Source organism: Dermacentor silvarum, chromosome 8, assembly GCF_013339745.2.
Source record: "Dermacentor silvarum isolate Dsil-2018 chromosome 8, BIME_Dsil_1.4, whole genome shotgun sequence".
NCBI classification, from domain to species: domain Eukaryota; kingdom Metazoa; phylum Arthropoda; class Arachnida; order Ixodida; family Ixodidae; genus Dermacentor; species Dermacentor silvarum.
Genome location: NC_051161.1, coordinates 1,497,624 through 1,518,402, shown reverse-complemented (window position 1 = coordinate 1,518,402; position 20,779 = coordinate 1,497,624). Strand labels below are relative to the sequence as shown.

Genomic DNA, 20,779 nt, shown 5'->3' with positions numbered 1-20,779 from the left:
TCACAATCGAATTTAGTGAAAAAATCTAATGCAGTCGATTTAACGGAATTCTCCTGTATTAGTTCTGCTGCAATCGCTTACATTTGTTAGGTTGCCTCCCATAATGCTCTTTCTTTTTTCTTTTTTCAGACTTTCCTCTTTAATATTGAACTCAAGTCGCCATACTTTGTTGTGCACGAGTATGGGTCATTCCAAAAGTAAGTAAACTGTGTTCTCTTCGTTTTCTGCACTTGTTTTGACGATGATGACATCTTTAATTTCGTGAAAACACACATGGGTCATTCCACGCGAAATGTCCCAGACCCTAAAAGGTGACCATCGATGATCCTCTCGTGAAAAATTGGACTAGTTGGCTATTGTGTGAATGAGGTTTCACTGAAGTATTTTTCACGAAAAGAAAGTTTCGGTGACGTAAGTGCTCTGAAGTTTTCCTGAAGAAGCAGATGTTGGTTGGAAATAAGTTCTTTAAACTCCAGTTGAAACTAGGTACAATGACAAATCTTATTTTAGAATATTCCACTGGCATGGTTCTTTCATGTGACGTCGATGTTGAATGCATTTATGAATTTTCCATGTGTAATTGGGTCAGTAAGAAAGCAAAAAATTGTGCGTTTTCAGATTTTTTTTCATAAACGTCATTGATGTTTCAACCACAATATTTTTTTACTATTTTTTCCCGTTGCTCTAACTTATGCTAAAAATAATTCTCAACTGTGAAATCAAGTGCTTTTCCAGAAAATACTTCCAAGGTTGCAAAAAAGTAACTTTCTCACCATGTTCAGTCCTAAATTAAGCTTTAAGGGCCAACCGCATGCACGCGATATTCAAGCGACAGGTACACCCTGTCGCGCTGTCGTGCCGCAGCGTGGAGCAACCACATGAACGCGACATCGCGAAAAACGAGTAGTGACGGATTTACATTGTTGTGCGAATATATTTTATCGTGCGCGCGTAAAGAAATCTCATTTTTATCAAAAGGTCAACGTTTTGTCTAGATCTAGCTAAATATGCTATCATCACCTGTGGAAACCCGTCCCATGCCACCAGCGTAACATGCCGTGGCGCCATCTGTTGAGTAAAACTTAAAATACTTTCTCCGCTCTCGGTGGCGTCTCAGGCCTAACAGCGTCAAAACAAACAACAGATCTCAATAATAACGACAAAATAGCGCCGATACTTAGTCCTCAGCTAGCGATGAGACGAAGCGATGACTGATTGTACTATTTATTTTTTGGCTGTCACAGCAGAGAGCAAGTTGCAAGAGCGAATTCAGATCGAAGCGGGCAGACTGATTGCTGCCATGTTGTTGCGCTCTCGCTGTCCCCAGCGGATGTCGTCGTGCTGACTTCGGGGCGACGAGTGATATTTTCTGGCTGGCCAGAAACCGGCGACGCGACCAGCGACAGCGACGAATCACCGTCCACGACGGCAAAACCTGTCGCTGTCGCTCGAAAATCGCGTGCATGCGGTTGCGCCTTTAAGCCCTCCAGATAAAAATATGTGATATGGCTCATTAAATGCACCAACCTTTCAGCTTGTGATCTAGAAATTTTATTTCAAGTAAATTTTGCTTGAGGTGAGAAAAGAAGTTTTGAAATCCACAACCAATCTCGCTGGTAGACACTACTGAACTGTGTCTTCATAGTAAAACACGTGCGGGCTACAATTGAATTCTTGCTGTGCTTATGAGGTCTTTATGCATGAAACATGGGCACATGTATTTTTATGCGCAGTAAATGGCAGTAAAGCATCCGTTTATGCTGTTTGAATGTTGATGCCCCTGCAACTACATTTTACAATAATACATTTGTACAATGATTTTACAATGGACATTTGCATGGCGCTGATTTATTGTTTTGCAAGTACTACGGATCAGCAGATTATGAGTTATACAAGAACCTGAATCATCGACATTCCGTGCCGACCATGGCATAGCAGATGAATGTCAACAAATTTCTAGTTTTCAGGCTAGCCTACTGTGTTTTACCGTGGGCCTGGTCAAGCACCGTTTTTGTACTTGTGGGAAGCAGCAAAAAACCAATGACTGTGGTTATTCTGCCTGCGCCAAGACAGGATGAGGTTAAGTTAGCCACCATCTGCCACTGCAAAAAAAGCTTACATCTTTGCCATATTGGCCAACCTGACTGCCCCGAGCCCCCAAAATTAGAAGTGGCGAACTGCTGAACACGATGTATTTATACTGATTTCAAGTGACACAGCATATAGCCACAGTGCATATTGCCACCAGCAGTAGTGGGTACAGTGCTAAGAGGCAGGCACGGACAAGAAGAAACAAGTGCGCGTGCTTCTCCGCCCGCTCGATAGTCAGCCCCCAGCGCCGTGCTTTCCAGGAGCCGCTACCCTCAATAAACGTCGCGTCGCCCGTTCTCTCACAAGGCACGTGACAAAGTGGTGGAGGTGCTGGGTATTCCTCACCCATGTCGCAGACCCCTTCTGGCAGTGGAACCACTACCCCCGTGCCAATCGATACGCCGGTCCACCGGGCCAGCCGCAGGATCCGGGGACTGCCTCCTGAAGACCCTGCAGCGCTTCAGACCATCTCAACCGGTATGGAAGGCGCCGCAGTGACGAACCGATACACGCTTCAAAATCCACGGGTTCCAAAGTCGTTCCATGGCAAGGCCTTCGAAGACGTCGAAGACTGGATGGCCGACTTCGAGCGCGTGGCCGAATACAATGACTGGGACGACACAAATAAATTTGGAAGTGTCTACTTTTGCCTGGAAGACGGCGCGCTCACGTGGTTCCAAAACCGTGAGCAGCAACTGACGTCGTGGCCTGAGTTCCGCCGTCAGTTACTAGACGCCTACGCCAGTGCTGATCGCTGTGAACGAGCCGAACGAGCAATCCAGGTCCGCGTTCAGCTTCCCAACGAAAGTGTTACCACGTTTGTCGAAGATATGACGCGCCTCTTCAGACGAGCAGACTCGGGAATAACCGAGGACAAGAAGTTGCGTCACCTGATACGAGGAGTGAAGGAGCAGCTCTTCGCTGGTCTTGTGCGGAGCCCTCCGAAGACTGTCGCCGAATTTTTATCTGAAGCTGTAAGTATGGAGAAGATGCTGCAGCAACAATCGAATTTCTATGAGCGGCAAGTGAACGGGACATCCACCACCGATATTTTCACGGTCACCCGAAGCAACGATGACCACCTTCGCGAAATAATCCGCACTGTCGTGCGCGAAGAAATACAGAAGGCTTTCGGCACGTCACAAGCGGTGGTGAGCTCTATCGAGAGTGTCGTCAAAGATGAAGTTCACCAAGCGCTCCGGTCGACCTGTCCTCTGCCTTACACCGCACCTGCACCTACTGAGCACCGCCGTGCGACCTACGCGGAAGCCCTGAGACTCCCTGCACCAACCCCGCTGTTAGTTAACGCGGCTCATCCGGTTACGCTTTCATCTACACAACCGGTACCATACATCGCAGAACGACGCGCGCCTCCAGCGTTTCCCTCCGCCGCTCCTCCCGCTGTGGTTCCGCAGGAGCAACCGGTATATTACGCCGACGATCGACGCATGACCCCTCGGAAGTCGGATGTTTGGCGCTCACCGGACCGTCGGCCTCTGTGCTTCCACTGCGGTGAGGCAGATCATTTGTACCGCCAGTGCCCATACCGACGTCTCGGGTTGCGGGGCTTTTCCACCTACTCACCACCACCCCGACTTGGCCAACGACCTCGGGAGATAGATTACCTTGCTCAACAACGCATGCCACCGTCTACCAGGCGACAGTCACGCTCGCCGTCACCACGGCGATTTTCACCACCGCCCCAGCGATATTCCGGCACACGATCACCAAGTCTCCGCCGGGAAAACTAACCACAGCGACCTTTGGGGGCGAGGCCGCTGACAGTTGACACGCTGAAGACCTCCGATCTACGCGAACGAGCGAGGACACCGATCCGATGTCAACTGCAGATGAACGGAATGACCGGCTTTCGCTCGACATACCGGTGGTGATCGACGGTTACGCGGTTAACGCTTTAGTAGATACTGGTGCGGACTATTCCATCTTAAGCGGGAAGCTGGCGAAGTTGCTGAAGAAAGTAATTACCCCTTGGAATGGCTCGCAGATTCGTACGGCTGGTGGTCACGTCGTTACTCCACTGGGAACCTGCATGAAAAGAGTTCGGATTCGAGGATCGACATTCGTGGCGAGCTGCCTTGTCCTACACGTATGCTCCCGTGACGTCATTCTCGGGGTTGGTTTTCTCCAAGAATATGGCGCTGTTATTGACTTACGGGGAGGTGTAGTCACCTTCTCAGCAGACCGAGCACTCGACGGGTACGACCACAAGCGTCGAGACGACGCCCTTTGTGTCTTCACCGAATGTGTTACGCTTCCTCCGCGAACCAGTGTCCTAGTCGAAGTGATGTGCAGTGGAATGCGCGAAGGTGAAGTGGTCGCTGAAAGTAACTTATCGCATCTACTGATGCAAGGTGTTTGTGCTGCTAGAAGTGTGCTACAGCTTAGTGATGGCCGTTCTCAGTTGCTTGTCACCAACTTCAGTAACGAGCATCGACACCTGTTCCGCGGTACTTCGATAGCGTTTGCCGAGGAAATAGAGCATGGTTGCTGAATGTTTTACCCCTGAACCAGTGAGGATGGCTGACAAGTCACTGGGCAACGTCGACATTAATTTAGAGTTATCTCCAGACAAACAGTCGGCAATGCACGAGCTCTTGCTTGAATTCAGGGCATGCTTCGCAAGCTCGTCTAAGGTACGTCAGACTTCAGTTACAAGGCACAGGATCATCACATGCGACGACGCACGCCCGATACGCCAGCAGCCCTACCGCGTGTCGGCAAAGGAACGTGAAGCGGTTCGTACGCAAGTACAAGAGATGCTTGAAGACGGCGTGATCGAACCTTCTAACAGCTCATGGTCGTCCCCGGTCGTTCTTGTGAAAAAGAAAGACGGAACGCTACGCTTTTGCGTCGACTACCGCAAGCTCAACAACGTAACTAAAAAGGACGTGTACCGACTGCCGCGTATCGACGACTCGTTAGATAGACTGCGGCGTGCCCAGTACTTTTCGTCACTCGATTTGAAAAGTGGATACTCGCAAGATCGAGGTCGACGAACGAGACCGCGAGAAAACTGCCTTTGTGACTCCCGACGGCCTTTACGAATTTCGAGTGCTCCCTTTCGGTTTGTGTTCTGCCCCAGCAACCTTCCAGCGAATGATGGATACTGTCCTCGCTGGATTGAAGTGGCAGACTTGCCTTGTGTATCTTGACGACGTAGTTGTCTTTTCTGAAACATTTGAGCAACATCTTCATCGCCTGCGGCATGTGCTAGAAGCGCTCCGATCGGCTAATCTCACGCTTAAACCAGAAAAGTGTCACTTCGGTTATGAAGAGCTCAAGTTTCTCGGACACGTCGTCAGCATCAAAGGAGTTCGACCCGATCCCGACAAACTTGCCGCTGTAGCAGCTTTTCCTCCTCCTGCCGACAAGAAGGCCGTCTGACGCTTCCTGGGCTTGTGTGCGTATTATTGCCGCTTCATCGACAACTTTTCGAAGATTGCGGAACCCCTGACTCGCCTTACCAGCGATGACACGCCATTTGCCTGGACGCATGAGCAACAGATCGCATCTTGCCTTACGTGACCTTCGCGTATAATACCGCCGTACAAGAGACGACGTGGTTCGCACCATTTCGCCTCGTTTACGGCCGCGAAGTACAGACGATGCTGGACGCTATGCTTCCGTGTCACGACACCGAGCACCTAACGACTGACGCCGAAGAATTTGCTGAGCGCGCTGAGGAAGCCCGCCAGCTCGCGCGGCTGCACATCGGTGAGCAGCAACATGCAGATGCACGGCGCTATAACATTCGTCACCGGCAAGTGCGCTACAGTCCCGGAGACCAAGTGTGGGTGTGGACCCCTGTTTGCCGCCGTGGCCTTTGTGAAAAGTTGATTAGCCGGTATTTTGGCCCATACAAAGTGCTGCGCCGCATTAGTGACGTGAACTACGAAGTCGTTCCAGACAGTGCGGCACAAACACGGCGTAGACAACAACCTCGCCCTGACGTAGTTCACGTTGTGCGCATGAAACCATATGTTGCGCGTTCGTGATTATTATTTTTTTATTCATCTTTCTACTTACGCTACTGTTTGCAACCTCTCTGTTTCTTGAAACTGTACCTGTTGCGCTTCCCCGCTGCTGTGCTTTTGTTTTTCCTCTAGCTGTGATTGTGTCCTTTGCACGACCACCTGCCTTGCCCATGCTGTTTCCCCCTCCTTTTCTAACACCGCTTGTGGAGATGGGTTTGCACAAGGCTTACCCTACGAGCGACGGTCAGGAAAGGGCACGACGCTCCTCCACTCCGCAACGCACAAAGGCGCTACGGCAGGGTTCGTCGACTCTCCGACACGGCGCAGAGAAGGCTCCGGAGTCAGATCGCCAACAAACACGGGTTTATTCACCCAAGGTACAGCTCAGTGCTACAGTCACGGCGCTTACGGGCCAAGGCTCGCCGCAAGACCGATCGAGTACGCGCGCCCGCTGCGCTAGGGCTAACCGGGTAGCGGTCCGCCAAGCGCGATAACGAGGAGTCGCGAGAACAAAGGTCTCATGTAACCACCTCGTTGCGAGCCTGAGAGCCTCTGCCGAGGCGAGGAAGCGCTCAGCGGACGAGAGCTCGGGTGGAGAGGGTGCCCGGGGGCCGCCGCGCGGGAGGCCAATCAGGGCGCGTTCCGGTGACGTGTCTCGCGGGGCAAGTCCAATCCCGGGGGGGGAGAAGCACGGTTTGCGCGGGAAAGTAAGTCCGGCGCTCTCGCCATGTCCGCCATGTTGCCGTTACGGCGGCGGTTCCCGGGGATCGAGCTAAGCGCCACGCGCGAGCTGGGGGACGAGGCGCGGGAAGGCACCTCGATCCCCACACGCTTCTTGAGCATCGAGCCGATGCTCCTTCCGAGGAAGGGGGGAAATGCCACCAGCAGTTGTGGGTACAGTGCTAAGAGGCAGGCACGGACAAGAAGAAAGAAGTGCGCGTGCTTCTCCGCCCGCTCGATAGCCAGCCCCCAGCGCCGTGCTTTCCAGGAGCCGCTACCCTCAATAAACGTCGCGTCGCCCGTTCTCTCACAAGGCACGTGACAATATGCGCGCCAGAAAAATAGCTGCAGTGAAGACACAGTTCAGGAGTGCCTACCAGTGAGATTGATTGTGGACTTGAAAAATTCGTTTCTCGTCTCAAATAAAATTTCTAGATAAAAAGCTGTAAGGTCGGTGCATATAATAAGCTATTTCACATATTTTTATCTGGAGGGCCTTAATGCTTAATTTTGGTCTGAACGTTGTCAGAAAGTGACTTTCTGGCAACATGGAAGTAGTTTTCTGGAAAAGCACTTGATTTCATAGTCGAAAATTATTTTTAGTGTAAAATATTGCAATGGTAAAAAGTAGTCAAAACTATTGTAGTTGAAACATTAACAATGTTTATGCAAAAAATTTCTGAGATCACTCAACTTCTTGCTTTCTTACTGAGCCACTTACACACACATAACAAGGGAATGCCATCTAGTGGGAAGAATAGGCCACTGTGCCAACAGGCCATTGTGGACAGAGTGTGAGATTCCAGAAATTTGCTGAGTCTGCAGTTACAATAAAAGTTGAAAACAACATTACGGTCACTGACCAAGTCAAAATTAGTTTCTACATTTCAGAACCTGTACGGGTTCCTTATTCACAAAGCAGTGGACTAGGGTCGTAGACAGTTCATGAGCCTAGCATATGACGAAGAGAGCCAAGTTAAACTTGGAGCATGGTGCCATTCATCCGGCTGATAGTCTTAGGTGTCTCCTCTATCAGTAGAGATTAGGGCAAAAGCCTCGTTGTCCCATTCATCTCTTTTGCGATAACTGATGCGTTGTCCCAGTTGATTGGCTGATTACATTTTTGCACGTGTCAAGTGCCGTTATTGTACTTGTGGGAAGCACCAAAAAACCAATGACTGTGGTTATTCTGCCTCCGCCGACACTTTTCAGCATCGCATTTGTGCTCTTTAAATGTTAGTTTGAAATTCTTGGTTTCGCCAATGTAACAGAAATGGGAGTCCTTGCAAGGTATTCTCTATGCAACACCAGGGAATTTGGCATCAGCTAGGTGGTCCTTCACATTTTTGTTGCACAGCTTGTTAGCTGGCCCGTGTGCAACAGGCAAGTGATATTTTGAAAAAACCCGAAACAATGCCTCACAGATGCTGGGAAGATGCTGGCGTGCTTTCGGTAAAGCCTTTTCGGTCCAGCACACGCTTTCTGTCTTGGCGATGAATGCAGCAGGATAACTGTTCCGAGAAAGTTCTCGACATATCACTTTCACTTCCTGTTGCCTAGCTTCTCCACTGGAGCATATGGGTTGCACGGGTCACAAGAGATGACACAACCCGGTCTTGTGGCCGACCGGGTTGCGAGACGCATAGTCGATGTAGTGGCCCGTATGAGTCGCTGTATGAGTAAATGGAAAGGGACGGACTGCCGCCGGAATGGCACATGAGCACGTCAAGGAAAGGCAGTTTTCCAACTTTTTGTTCTGTAGTGGATTGTCTGGCTGCTTCTACGGCATTTAGACGTTGCAGGAACCGGTCTATGTCGTCTTTCCAGAGAATGCAAAAGCAATCCTCAATGTAGCGTATGAAAGCTTTCGGTGCGGGAGTGAAGTAATTAAGAACTTTTTCTTCGAGTGTTTCCATGACAAGATTCCATTGTTACCAATATTTATGCACCCATGACACTCGCTTGCTTTTGCGTGTATTTCTTGGAATTGTAGGTAAAGTATGTGTTGCTCAAACAAAAACTGAACGAGCTCACATATCACGTTGATCTAGGGGCACTTGTCTGCAAGGGAGGGGTCTTTAGCAGCGCTTCCTTGCAACTTGTGACGGCCAAGTTGACTACTAAGGTTTCGTCAGGTATATATTGTGACGTCTCGGTTGGGACGACGTTTATTAGGCCCAGGAGCTCGTCAGCGAACCAGCGCAGCACACAGGCGATGATGATGATCACATATACAGGCGAAGAGGAGGATAGGTAATAGTGTGAGGATGATGATGATAACATACAGATGAGGAAGATGTGCGTAATAAACGCCCACACTAATTTCCCTCCGACGTGAAAGCGGCCATCCTGGCCGGCCGTCAAGGTGTCGAGGCCCGCCGCGTGAAGGGCTTCATGCGAGAGACGTGGACAACCTCGGTAGTGCGGCAACGGCGGTCTGCGGGGGCGTCAAGAGGAGTGACGCGATAGTTGACAGGCGAAGTCTGTCCAAGGACTATGTACGGCCCGATGAACCATGGCTGGAATTTTTCACATAAACCAGGGGTGCGAACAGGAGTCGGGAGCAGGACCTCGTCACCAGGTCGAAAAGATACAACGCGATGGCATTCGTCGTAAATATTTTTCCGGTCTTGTTGTCTGGCCTCTGTTTTCAGGCGAGCAAGCTCGCGACAGTGGTCAAGTCGGGAAATGTACTCTTCGCACGATGGGATAGAGATGTATTAGCCTTGGAGTTGAAGAATGAAATGTCCAGAAAGAAAGTAGGGGAGCGTCCATAAACGAGGTAAAATGGCGAGTAGCCAGTTGTGCGCTGCACAGCCATGTTATATAGCAAAAGTGACGAATGGTAAAAGAACATCCCAGTTTTTGTGGTCTGGTTGAATATAAGCAGCGATCATGTCGGCAAGGGTGCGATGAAACCGCTCGGTCAGGCCGTTAGTCTGGGGGTGATAGCTAGAAGCTGTCTTGTGGGCAGTGCCGGAGGCTTGAAGAACTTCGTTTAGCAGTTGTGAAAGGAACGCCTTTCCACGGTCACTGAGCAGTACACGAGGAGCACCATGGCGTAGAATAATGGCTTCAAGAACGAAGTGAGCAACTTCCGAAGCAGAGCCAGTAAGCACAGAAGCTGTCTCAGCCTAGCGCGTCAGATGGTCGACGGCAGTCACTATCCATCGATTGCCAGCAGTAGTGACCGGAAGGGGCCCGTAAAGGTCAATCCCAACAACCTCAAATGGTGCTGCGGGGCACGGAAGCGGCTGTAATTGGCCGACAGGAGCAGATGTTGGGAGTTTGCGACGCTGGCAGGGAGAGCAGGAACCGACGTATCTGGCGACGCTAGCAGAAAGGCCAGGCCAATAGAAACGACTTCGAATGCGGTCATAGGTTTTATGGAACCCAAGGTGGCCAGCTGTCAAATCATCGTGAAAGGCGTTGAGGACACGAAGTCGGAGAGAGCGTGGTAGAACTGGCACCCAGCGTTGCCCGTGAGGATGGTAAATACGGCGATACAGCACGCCATCGTCTAGCTTAAAGTCCGCGAGCTGGCGACGGAGGCGCGCGTTAGGTGGACGAGAAGCCCCAGAGAGGTGATCAATGAAGCGTTGACAGTACGGGTCAGCCAGCTGACGAGAGGCGAGTGGCTGATCATCGTTGAAAGGCACTTGGTACATTGAGGCCAGGGAGGAAACCGTAGCAGTGTCGGTCGAACTGGTGACGTGCGAAGCGATTGCAGAGGCGTCGAGCGAGGCCGTAGGAAGCGGGCAGCGAGAAAGAGCGTCGGCGTCTTGGTGTTTCTTTCCGGACTTGTACAGTTAAACCTGGATATAACGAAATTGACAAATTCCCGAAAAACTTCGTTATAAAGAGGATTTCGTTATATGCAGGTTCGGCACGAAATTTCAAAAAGAAACGATTACCGTATTTACTCGATTCTAGCGCGCCCTAATTGTAACGCGCACCCGTTTTTCGTTTTCGTCGAAGTACTCATCCTTGGAATGTCACACCAGGTACTGGATGCGTGGACGCGTGTCGTTTCGCACAAGCGCGAGGCATCGGAAACGAAGAGTGAGCGTCACGATGGCGTCGTATAGTGTTACAGTAGAACCTCGCTGTTACGTTCCCGGGGGCTGCGTTTTCCCGGCTGTTACGTGGTTTTCGACCGGTCCCGGCACAGCTCCCATAGAACCCAATGCATTGGTAACCCCGCTGTTGCGTCGCAACTGTGGGACCGTTCCCGCATTATACGTTGCGAACTGCCACCCCGCGCCGGCCCGAGCGGCCATTTTGACTTTTCATGTCACTTGGCTTGGTGGCTTGACGATGACATTGGCCGCCCAAAGTGCCGGGGGCGACAACTATGACGTATTTTCGGTTTCCGCCAGCAAAAGTATGGCCCTTGAGATCCGTATTTGCTATATAAAGATGGTGTCTATGACGCGTAATGGCCCTAAAATTGGTTTTGGCTCATAGATATTCCGTATAATTAGGGTACGGCCACGCTATCGGCAAAAAACGCGCGCGCCATGCCGCGAGCGGCAAGTTGCCGCGCGTCAGCGCCATGCCGCGAGGCCACCGTGGCACGCGCGGCAGCGCGATAAGATCTCCCGTGCTCTCCGAACGCGCGAGCAACATCGCGAGCGCTCGTTGTTTCATGCGAGAGACGACGATCATCGATTGAAAACCCGGCGCAGAACGGCGGCGGTCCGGTTGTGATGGCTCCGTGACGTCACCCTCGTCGCTCTTGATTGGTTCATCTCGCGGCACGCGGCATTTGCCGCAGAAATGTGTCTCGAACCCATTTTGCGCGGCACGCCGCAAGACCCCCGATTTTTGCCACTTTTGCCGCGCGCGGCATGACGCGTTTTTGCCGCTAGCGTGGCCGTAAGTCCAAGGGCGATAACGCAGTCGCCGCGCGCCGTATGCTGTATGTGCGAGTGAAAACGTGTGAGGGGAGCCGACGACGTCTAAATCTCGCGCGCGCAAGAAAAGCAGGGTGGAAGCGCGCCTTGTTCCGTTGCACTCGAGGCACCGGCGAGGGAGCGAGGGGGGAGGGATAGCGGGGCGGCGTTGTGCTGTACTGTGGCATCAACTGCGTACTTCGCGGCGACGCGCGGTCGCGCAGGCCGTATCACAGAACACCCATACATGGCCGTATCTTGAAAGCAATCTGCGTTGGGGCAGAGTCTAGCAGTGTAGGTGTGTCGGCGGCTCGTAGCTTTGTGCGTGCTGTGTGTTCTCGGCGCTCAGTTTGCGTTGAAGCGATAGACAACCGCACGAAGGTCACTTCGCTCGCTTCTCCAGCGGCGCTTCCACACGCCGCCAGCGTTTGACAGTGCGCGTCCGCGCTCATCGAGTCTGATGTGCCACAGCGTGTACCAGCGCGTCGGCAACATCAACTGGAAAAGGAGAGAGTGCCGGCTTGGCGGGCTAGGCCCGCTGCAGCAAGCGGCAGGATCAGATTTGAATGAAGGGAGGGGGGAAAGGTCCCGGCCGCGGCCGCTAGATCGCCGGGTCGAGGGATGCAGGGCCGCCTCGCACACGCACGCACGCACACGTGCGCTCGCTTCGCATTCCGTCGCGGCGGAGAAGGTGCTTCCGGTCGCTGCTCGCGCAAAAATGACCAAATTTGGCGCGAAATCTCAAGGTGGTCGGAGGGGGAAATTCGTTATATCGAGGGCGTCTCCCGCTGCCACTTTGTTACGTAGAGGTCTCAAATACATGTGCTTCTATGGAGTAACGGCGGGGAATCGAAAAACTTCGTTATATCCAGGAATTCGTTATATGGAGGTTCGTTATAAGCAGGTTTAACTGTATATGATTTCGAAATAATACTCTTGGAGGCGCAAAATCCAGCGACCCAGGCGTCCAGACAAGTTCTTGAGCATGGAAAGCCAGCATAAGGCGTGGTGGTCCGTAACGATGGTGAAATGACGGCCGTGGAGGTAAGGGTGAAACTTCTGTATCGACCAAACAATACCCAGGCACTCTTGCTCAGTGATCGTATAGTTCTTTTCGGAAGCGCTGAGTACACGGCTGGTGTATGCAATGACTCTCTCTCCCGAAGAGTTGTCGCGTTGCAGAAGAACAGCACCTATACCGTGGCCGCTAGCGTCTGTGTGTAAGAGAGTCGGTGTTGCCTCATCAAAATGGCAAAGCACAGGTGCAGACGTGAGGGCATCCTTCAAGCGTGCAAACGGTAATTCGCATTCCTGGGACCACAGAAAGGGCACACCGGAAGCTAGTAGCTTGTGTAATGGAGCTGCGATGGTGGCAAAGTTCTGGGTAAAGCGACGGAAATAAGAGGCGAGGCCAAGGAAACTGCGCAAGTCTTTGTGTCTGTCAGGACGAGGAAAGCGAAGAACTGCAGCAGTCTTGTCAGGGTCCGGCTGAATGCCATCCCTGCTCATGACATGACCAAGTATCTTAATGGCTTTGCTGGCGAAACGGCATTTCTTGGTGTTCAGCTGAAGACCAGCGCGGGCGAGGCACGTCAGAACTTCATCCAAGCGTTGCAGGTGCTGATTAAATGTCGATGAAAAAATGACAATGTCGTCCAGATAACAAAGGCAGGTCTTCCAGTTCAGGCCACGCAGCACGGTGTCAATCATGCGCTCAAAAGTCGCGGGCGCGTTGCAGAGCCCGAAAGGCATTACGTTGAACTCGTACAGTCCATCGGGGGTTGCGAACGCCGTTTTTTCTTTACCATCTTCGTGCATGCGGATTTGCCAGTAACCGGAACACAGATCGAGGCTGGAAAAGTATTCCGCACCTTGGAGGGAATTAAGGGCCTCGTCAATGCGGGGCATAGGGTAGACGTCTTTTCGAGTTATCTTATTGAATGCCCGGTAATCGACGCAAAAGCGCACGGAGCCATCTTTTTTGCGAACCAAGACAACAGGAGACGACCAAGAACTAGCCGAGGGGCGAATGACCTTGCGTTCCAGCATGTCGGCGACGTGGTCTTCGATGATTTTCCGCTCGGCTAGAGACACGGTATGGGCGGCGCCGCACGATAGATGTGTCGTCTGTCAGAATGTGATGCTCTGCAACGGTTGTTTGGCCCAGCGTCGACGAATAGACATCGAAAGAATTAGCGTGCTTTTTCAACAAAGCCAGCAGCTGTTGTGTCTGCGCAGGTTTCAAGTCGGCGGTGATGACTGCTGTAAGGGTGGCGGCTGAAGAAGAATCACCAGAAGATGGGTCCCCAGAAGAGACTGGTGAAAGTGGCAAGACGCAGACAGGCTCCAGATCGCGACGCATGCAGCGGTTGTGCCCTGCGGAAGTAGGATTTTTTCTGGTGTTCCGTTCGTGGCAGTGACCAGTGCAGATCCATTGTGGAATCGAACAACGCCCGATGTAAATGCTATGCCTTTAGTAAGGCAACGGGAAAAAGGGAACACCAAGACGGTCACCATGGTCAATGTCGTTGGATAGGAGGGTAACAAGTTGGTTTTGTCCTAGGAGCAGTTTCCTATCTTCCGCAGCGGTCAGGTGAAATGGCGTGTGAGTTTCTTCGCCAAGCAAGTGTTCGGTGTCGCTAAGGTGTACCACACACTGCCCACAACAAATAGCAGCAGACAGAGATGATAGAAAATCCCATCCCAAAATCAGCTCGTGATAGCACGGATATAGCACAGCAAACTGTATGTGATGGAGAATGTCATCAATAAGTACACGCGCAGTACAGAAGGCAGAAGGTCGAATAGAGTTCCCTTCGGCTGCAACCAGCGTGGGACCTTCGTAAGGCGTCATAACTTTCTTTAGACGGGAACACAAATGAGCATTCATAACAGACAAAGCCGCACCAGTATCCACTAAAGCATCCACGGGCACTCCTTCAACATACACACGAATCATATTGGATGGGCACGCTGGAGGAATTTCAGTCTTATGTGTGTATTGTAGTTTTTCCTCCGGAAACTGCATCGCTTAGTTTTCCGCGCGAACGGTAGAGGTAAGTGAGGTAGGCCTAAGTGGTGACGATGAGCGGCGGAAGGGCGATGGGGACCGGCGTCTGGCTGAACGGTAAGCGCCGCGTGCTTCAGGTGATGCAGGCGGAGATGGAGAGCGGTGCGAAGGTGAAGAATAACGCCGCCCTTGGTAAGAGGCCCCACTATAAAAATCGCGCTCACACATATCGGAGCCCCAACGCTCGTCTTGCTGGCGCTTTTGGCAAAAACGTGAGATGTGGCCGCGATAGCCACAATAATAGCACGTAGGACGAGACGAACGCCAAGGTGGGTAGTAGGGGGTGTTCGGTGTACCGTGTGACAGTGAGGTCAGATGGGCCGATGAAGGCTCTGGCGGTGATGACGGGAAGTGAACCGTGGGCGCAGTAGCAAGCGACGCGTAAGTTGGTAGCGGCAACGAAGAAGTGCCGTGTCCGAGAGGCTTGGCAGCAACTTGTGCATATGTCGGTAGTGCGGCAGTGGGTAATGCGTTAGGGACAGGAGCTTGTGCTGGCACAGCGCAGGTCAAGGACGCCAGTTCTTCCCTGATAACGTCACGCAATGACGCACCAAAAGGTTGGCTGGGACACGTTGAAGGTGAGGGTAACCCCATAGATTGCAACTCTTCGCGTATGAGCACGCGAATCAGTGTACGTAGATCGTGGTCCACCGTAGAATGGGCACCGTCAATGTCAGGCTGTAGGCGGACAGACTCGAGCTCATCGAGGCGCTGACAAGTGGTGACGACGTCAGCGACGGTAGCGAGATTCTTAGTTGCGAGGGCATTGAAGGCAAGAGTTCCAATGCCTTTTAGAATGTGACGTACCCTGTCCGACTCCGACATTGAAGAATTTACACGTCGGCAGAGTGCAAGGACGTCCTCGATGTACGAGGTGTATGACTCGCCCAGGTGTTGTTTGCGAGCATCGAGGCTTTTCTTGGCGAGAGTGGACCGAACGGCCGGTGTGCCGAACACTTCACGAAGCTGGTGCTTGAAGAGAGTCCAGTTGGTCAAGTCGGTCTCGTGGTTAAAGAACCACGTCATCGCCACACCAGACAGATAGAAGGAGACATGGCGTAGTTTATTAACATCATCCCAGTGATTGGCGGAACTGACTCGCTCATAATCGTCCAGCCAGTCTTCGACATCCTCTCCGTGAAGACCAGCGAAGAGATGGGGGTCACGCTGGGGGCTGTTGATGATAAAGGAAGGAGGCACTTGTGATGTCGGAATGGTGGCAATAGGGGCGCCAGGCTGGACGTCCTGCGGCATGCTAGCTGACGGTGGGCGCAAGCGGCGACCTGAACGAAGCTCCAGGAGGCAGACCGGGCGGCCAGAGGACGTAGGACCGAAGAGCACACTCCACCACTTGTGACGTCTCGGTTGGGACGACGTTTATTAGGCCCGGGAGCTTGTCAGCGAACCAGCGCAGCACACAGGCGATGATGATGATCACATGTACAGGCGAAGAGGAGGATAGGTAATAGTGTGAGGATGATGATGATAACATACAGATGAGGAAGATGTGCGTAATAAACGCCCACAATATATATATATATATATATATATATATAATATATATATATTGTGACGTCTACGTAAGGGAAGACCTTTATTGAGCCCGAGAGACACGGCGAAGAAGGGCGGCATCAACAACCGGCATGAAGAGCCATCGGCACAGTCCACGCTGGTGATGCACCTGCACGCGCGATGAAGATGAAGGGCACACGCATGCACCATAAATGCCCACAATATATATATATATATATATATATATATATATATATATATATATATATGTACGCACAAGCAGAAGGGAAACCGAGATGCTCGAATCTTGTTAATCATGACCATAAAAAGCCAACAGATAACGAAGCCAAAAAAACAATGATGGAATCAGCCACTGTGGCTGAAATTGAAATCTAGAAAGGAACAAAGAAAGGGAAATGATTGTAGACGAAAAGATAGCATGATGCCGGTGGGATCCGAACCTACAACCTCTGCATTACGCGAGTGTTGCACTACGAATTGTGCTGCGGCGATGGCTATCAATTTATATTCTAATGTGAACACAGGACAACAGAGCAGCAGGCAGCGTTGTCAGTTGGTCTCAACCAGAGCAGCTCAGGCAATCTCGAGATCGCGCCTCCCGGACAACTGGAGATGTGGCTGAAGCAGCGGGCATTCCTCTTCACTACAATCGCCCCTCGTCGGAAAAGGAGCCATCCTGGCGAGTCATGGTGAACATAGAATCATTGGGTTGTAATATGGCTTCAGGCGTTGTACGTGGACGGTTTCACGAGCATGACAGTGTTGGTCCGTCGGTGATGTGACAGGCCGTTGTGGTCGTCGGTTTCTATGGGTTCCGGGGCGGCATAAGACGCATCCAGACACAGTGGAGACCAGGAAGGGACTGCCTGACCCTTCTTCTTTATTGCTCGAGCCCCTCTCGCGAGCGTGAGCTCGGCGCCAAGGCGCAAGACACGTGCGCACCAAGCGTCGTCTGCTTTCGCTCGTGACATGGCCGGGTTTTGAAACAAGTCGTCCCGACTGTTTACAACACTAAAAACACAACACATAACATTCGCAATGGTACAACAGGAATTATCTAAAACATAAGCAAACTTAAAGAGCAATCATACAACAGTAACTATTTACAAGGGCAAGCTTTGTCGTCCCATTTTTACACACATAAATAAATGTAATCACTCGAACTATACTACACCACACACTTCACTGCATCCATACGGCGTCAGACACATGTACGGCTTAGTCCGTTGCACGAGGTTGTTCCATCTCTGCAATTGGGCTCAGGTAGGGCTTCAATTTCTCCACATGCACAATGTCCGTTCCCATGTTATCGGCAAGTTCGATCTCGTAGTTCACGGGAGACAGTCTGTTCACTACCTTGTGAGGGCCGTTGTACCATGTGGTCGATTTAACACCGGAGGGTGGAGCCTTAAGAAGCACTAGTTGTCCTCTTTCGAACACAACGTCCTTGTGGTGCTTGTTGAAGTAGTCCTTCTGTTTTTCTTGTGCCAGTCTGATGTACGCGGCCGCAAGTTCTCTAGCTTTTTTCAGTCTTTCGCTCACTACCGCGCCATAACTGGAATCTTCTTTCAGTTCTTCAAGTTCTAGGCGGCTGTAAACAACGTCTAGTGGAAGCACTGGATCCCTACCATAAACTAAGAAGAATGGAGTTTGGCGAACCGTGTCCTGGTACCCGGTGTTGTAGCAAAATACAACATATGGGAGTACATCAGCCCACTTCTCTCCCCCGGCGGTAGTCATGGCAATCATCTGCTTGATAGTCTTGTTAGCCCTTTCGCACAAGCCATTTGCTGCAGGATGATATGCGGTAGTGGCAGCATGTGTGATGACACGATGTTTGAGGTAAGCTTCAGTAGATCGTGCCATCATTTGAGTACCGCGGTCTGTAATAATCGTGGCTGGGCATCCATGCTTCAAGACAATTCTGCGCTCAATGAACTTTTGAACTGTCGTGGCTTCTATATTCCTCAAGGGTTTTGCCTCAACAAACTTGGTGAGGTAGTCAATGGCTACGATGATATATTTATATCCTCGAGAGTTCTTGAATGGTCCTACGATGTCCATCCCAACTGTATGAAAAGGGCTGTGCACTTCTATCGGTTGTAGTAATCCATAAGGCAGCGATGTCGACATCTTCATCCTCTGACAAAGGTCGCAGTGACTCACATACCGTTTGACATCCGTATAGAGCTTTGGCCAGTAATACTTGGACCTCAGCGCTTCGAATGTTCTTCTGATGCCCATGTGGCCACCGTACCTTCCTTCATGCATTTCTCGAAGTGCCTCAGCCTGTCGCTGAGAAGGAAGGCAGAGGAGAAATCGACTGCTGACCGGACCTTGATCTCTCCTGTACAGTACCTCATTGTGCATCAAAAATTTCTTTTGGGCCCTGTTTCTGTTGCTTCTTTGTGCCCAATGCACCATTAAGCAGATCCAGGACTTTAGCACAGAATGCGTCCTCACGCTGTTCTTCACCCATGTTGCTACAGTATCGCAGTGGTGGATAGGATACAGCAAGGATTTGGCTTTTCTCTAGAACAATGGGAGGTGTCCTTGAGAGACAATCTGGTGCGCTGTGCAAGATTCCTGATTTGTAAGTGACGTCAAAGTCGAACTCCTGCAAAATCAGCGACCAACGGAGGAGACGTTGGCTACCTTCCTTGTATCGCAAAATCCAGCAAAGGGCGTGGTGGTCACTGACAACTTGAAATTTGCGGCCTATCAAGTATGGTCGCAACTGTTCTAATGCCCATTTCACAGCGAGGGCTTCCAGTTCCGTCGAAGAATAATTGACCTCTGCGCCTTTAAGTGCCCTGCTCAGGTATAACACTGGGCGATATCGTCGCTCTTCATCTTCTTGCAGCAACAGACCTCCTAAGCCGAGACGAGATGCGTCTGTGTGTACTTGCACCCTAAATTCCGTTCTCTCCGAGAATAGTTTGAGGACAGGCGGCTGACACAAAGCGCACTTTAATGTCTCAAAGGCCACTTGCTGATCCTCTTCCCAGGAAAAAGCAGAATTCTTCTTTAGGAGGGATCGTAGAGGTGCAGCGGTAACGCTGTAGTTAGGGATAAACTTCCGGAAGTATGACGTAAGCCCCATGAATGACTGGAGTTCCTGTATGGTTCGAGGAGGCCGGAACATCTGAACAGCTGCCAGTTTCGATGGGTCAGGACTTACACCATCTTTTGTGACAACATGCCCAAGGTAATTAATAGCAGTGCAGAAGAAGTAACACTTCTGTGGTTTGAACTTCAAAGCTGCTTTCTGGAACCTTGAAAAGATGTCCCTGAGGTGCGAAACATGGTCTTCAAATGTCTGACTGAAGACTACGCAATCATCCATGTAGACGAGAGCATTTGCATACCTAATTCCGTCAATGATTGTATCGACGGCTCGTTGACACGTGAAAGGAGCACATTTAAGACCAAACGGCATCCGTAGGAATTCGTAGAGACCCCAAGGTGTAACGAAAGCCGTCTTCTGTATGTCATCTGGATGCATGGCTATCTGATAAAAACCAGACACCAAGTCCATGACAGAAAAGTACTTGCTTCCGGTGAGCGCCTGCAGGGCATCTTCAATCCTTGGAAAAGGGTAAACAATATCTTCAGTCACTGCGTTGAGCCGTCGATAATCGACGCACATGGGTGTTGTCCCGTCTTTCTTCGCTACTAGGACCAGCGGTGAAGCCCAAGGGCTTCGAGAAGGCCGGACTATGTTGGCATCGATGAGGTCCTTGATCAGACTCTTGACGAGGTCACGTTGCGCAGGAGACAATCTGCGAGGTCGTTGGGAGATAGGCTTTGCATCCCCAGTTGGAATACAATGTTGCTCAACTTTGCATGAGCCTACATCCGTACTTGATTGTGCGAAGCAAGCAGCATGCTGCGCCAACAACTCCTTCACGACCTGCAGCTCACTTGAGGATAACGTTGTGCCAACGTTAAAGTTTACGCCACCAATTTGGATTGAGCAATGCTGCGGGTCAACAACTGCATAGGCTGGTGGTTCATCAAGATCCTCAGGAGAAGGCAGGCATGAAACTTGGAGGATCTGTTGACAGTCTTCCACAGAGAGTTCAATGTCCTCTATTCCCCCTGCTTCTTCTACGACTCCAACTGTCATCTGAGATGGAAGCACGATGGCTTGGGGTGAACAGTTCGTAAGCAAAACCTTGACTATCTTTTCGGATGCATCTGCAACCATGGGCTCCACAATGACCGAATAGCGGTCGTACAAGAGCTTTCTCCCTGTGATGACCATCACACAATCTTTATCTCTAGACATGCGATGCCAGTCCACAGGAACTAACTTCCGCGATAAAGCAGGTAGTGTTTGCTCCCTAATGAGGTGGATCTTTTGTAACATCTGAGGAACAGACACGGCAAAGCTTTGTGAACCCCAGTCGATGATGGCTCTTGAGGCCCGTAGGAAGTCGTCGCCTAGAAGCACTCCGTCATGAGGTAGCCGC

General features: G+C 51.1%; 1 protein-coding gene and 1 long non-coding RNA gene across 2 annotated transcripts in view; one reads left to right on the top strand and one right to left on the bottom strand.

Annotated features, from left to right (window-relative positions):
* LOC119460513 (intermembrane lipid transfer protein VPS13A) overlaps positions 1 to 20,779 on the top strand; it is a 1,139,096-nt gene that overhangs the window by 169,177 nt on the left and 949,140 nt on the right. Inside the window, exon 17 of the mRNA XM_037721434.2 lies at positions 130 to 197. Coding sequence (XP_037577362.2) covers positions 130 to 197 — 68 coding nt within the window. The remainder of the gene's footprint in view (positions 1 to 129; positions 198 to 20,779) is intronic.
* LOC125947490 (uncharacterized) overlaps positions 1 to 20,779 on the bottom strand; it is a 409,960-nt gene that overhangs the window by 92,805 nt on the left and 296,376 nt on the right. The gene's annotated exons all lie outside the window — the stretch shown is intronic.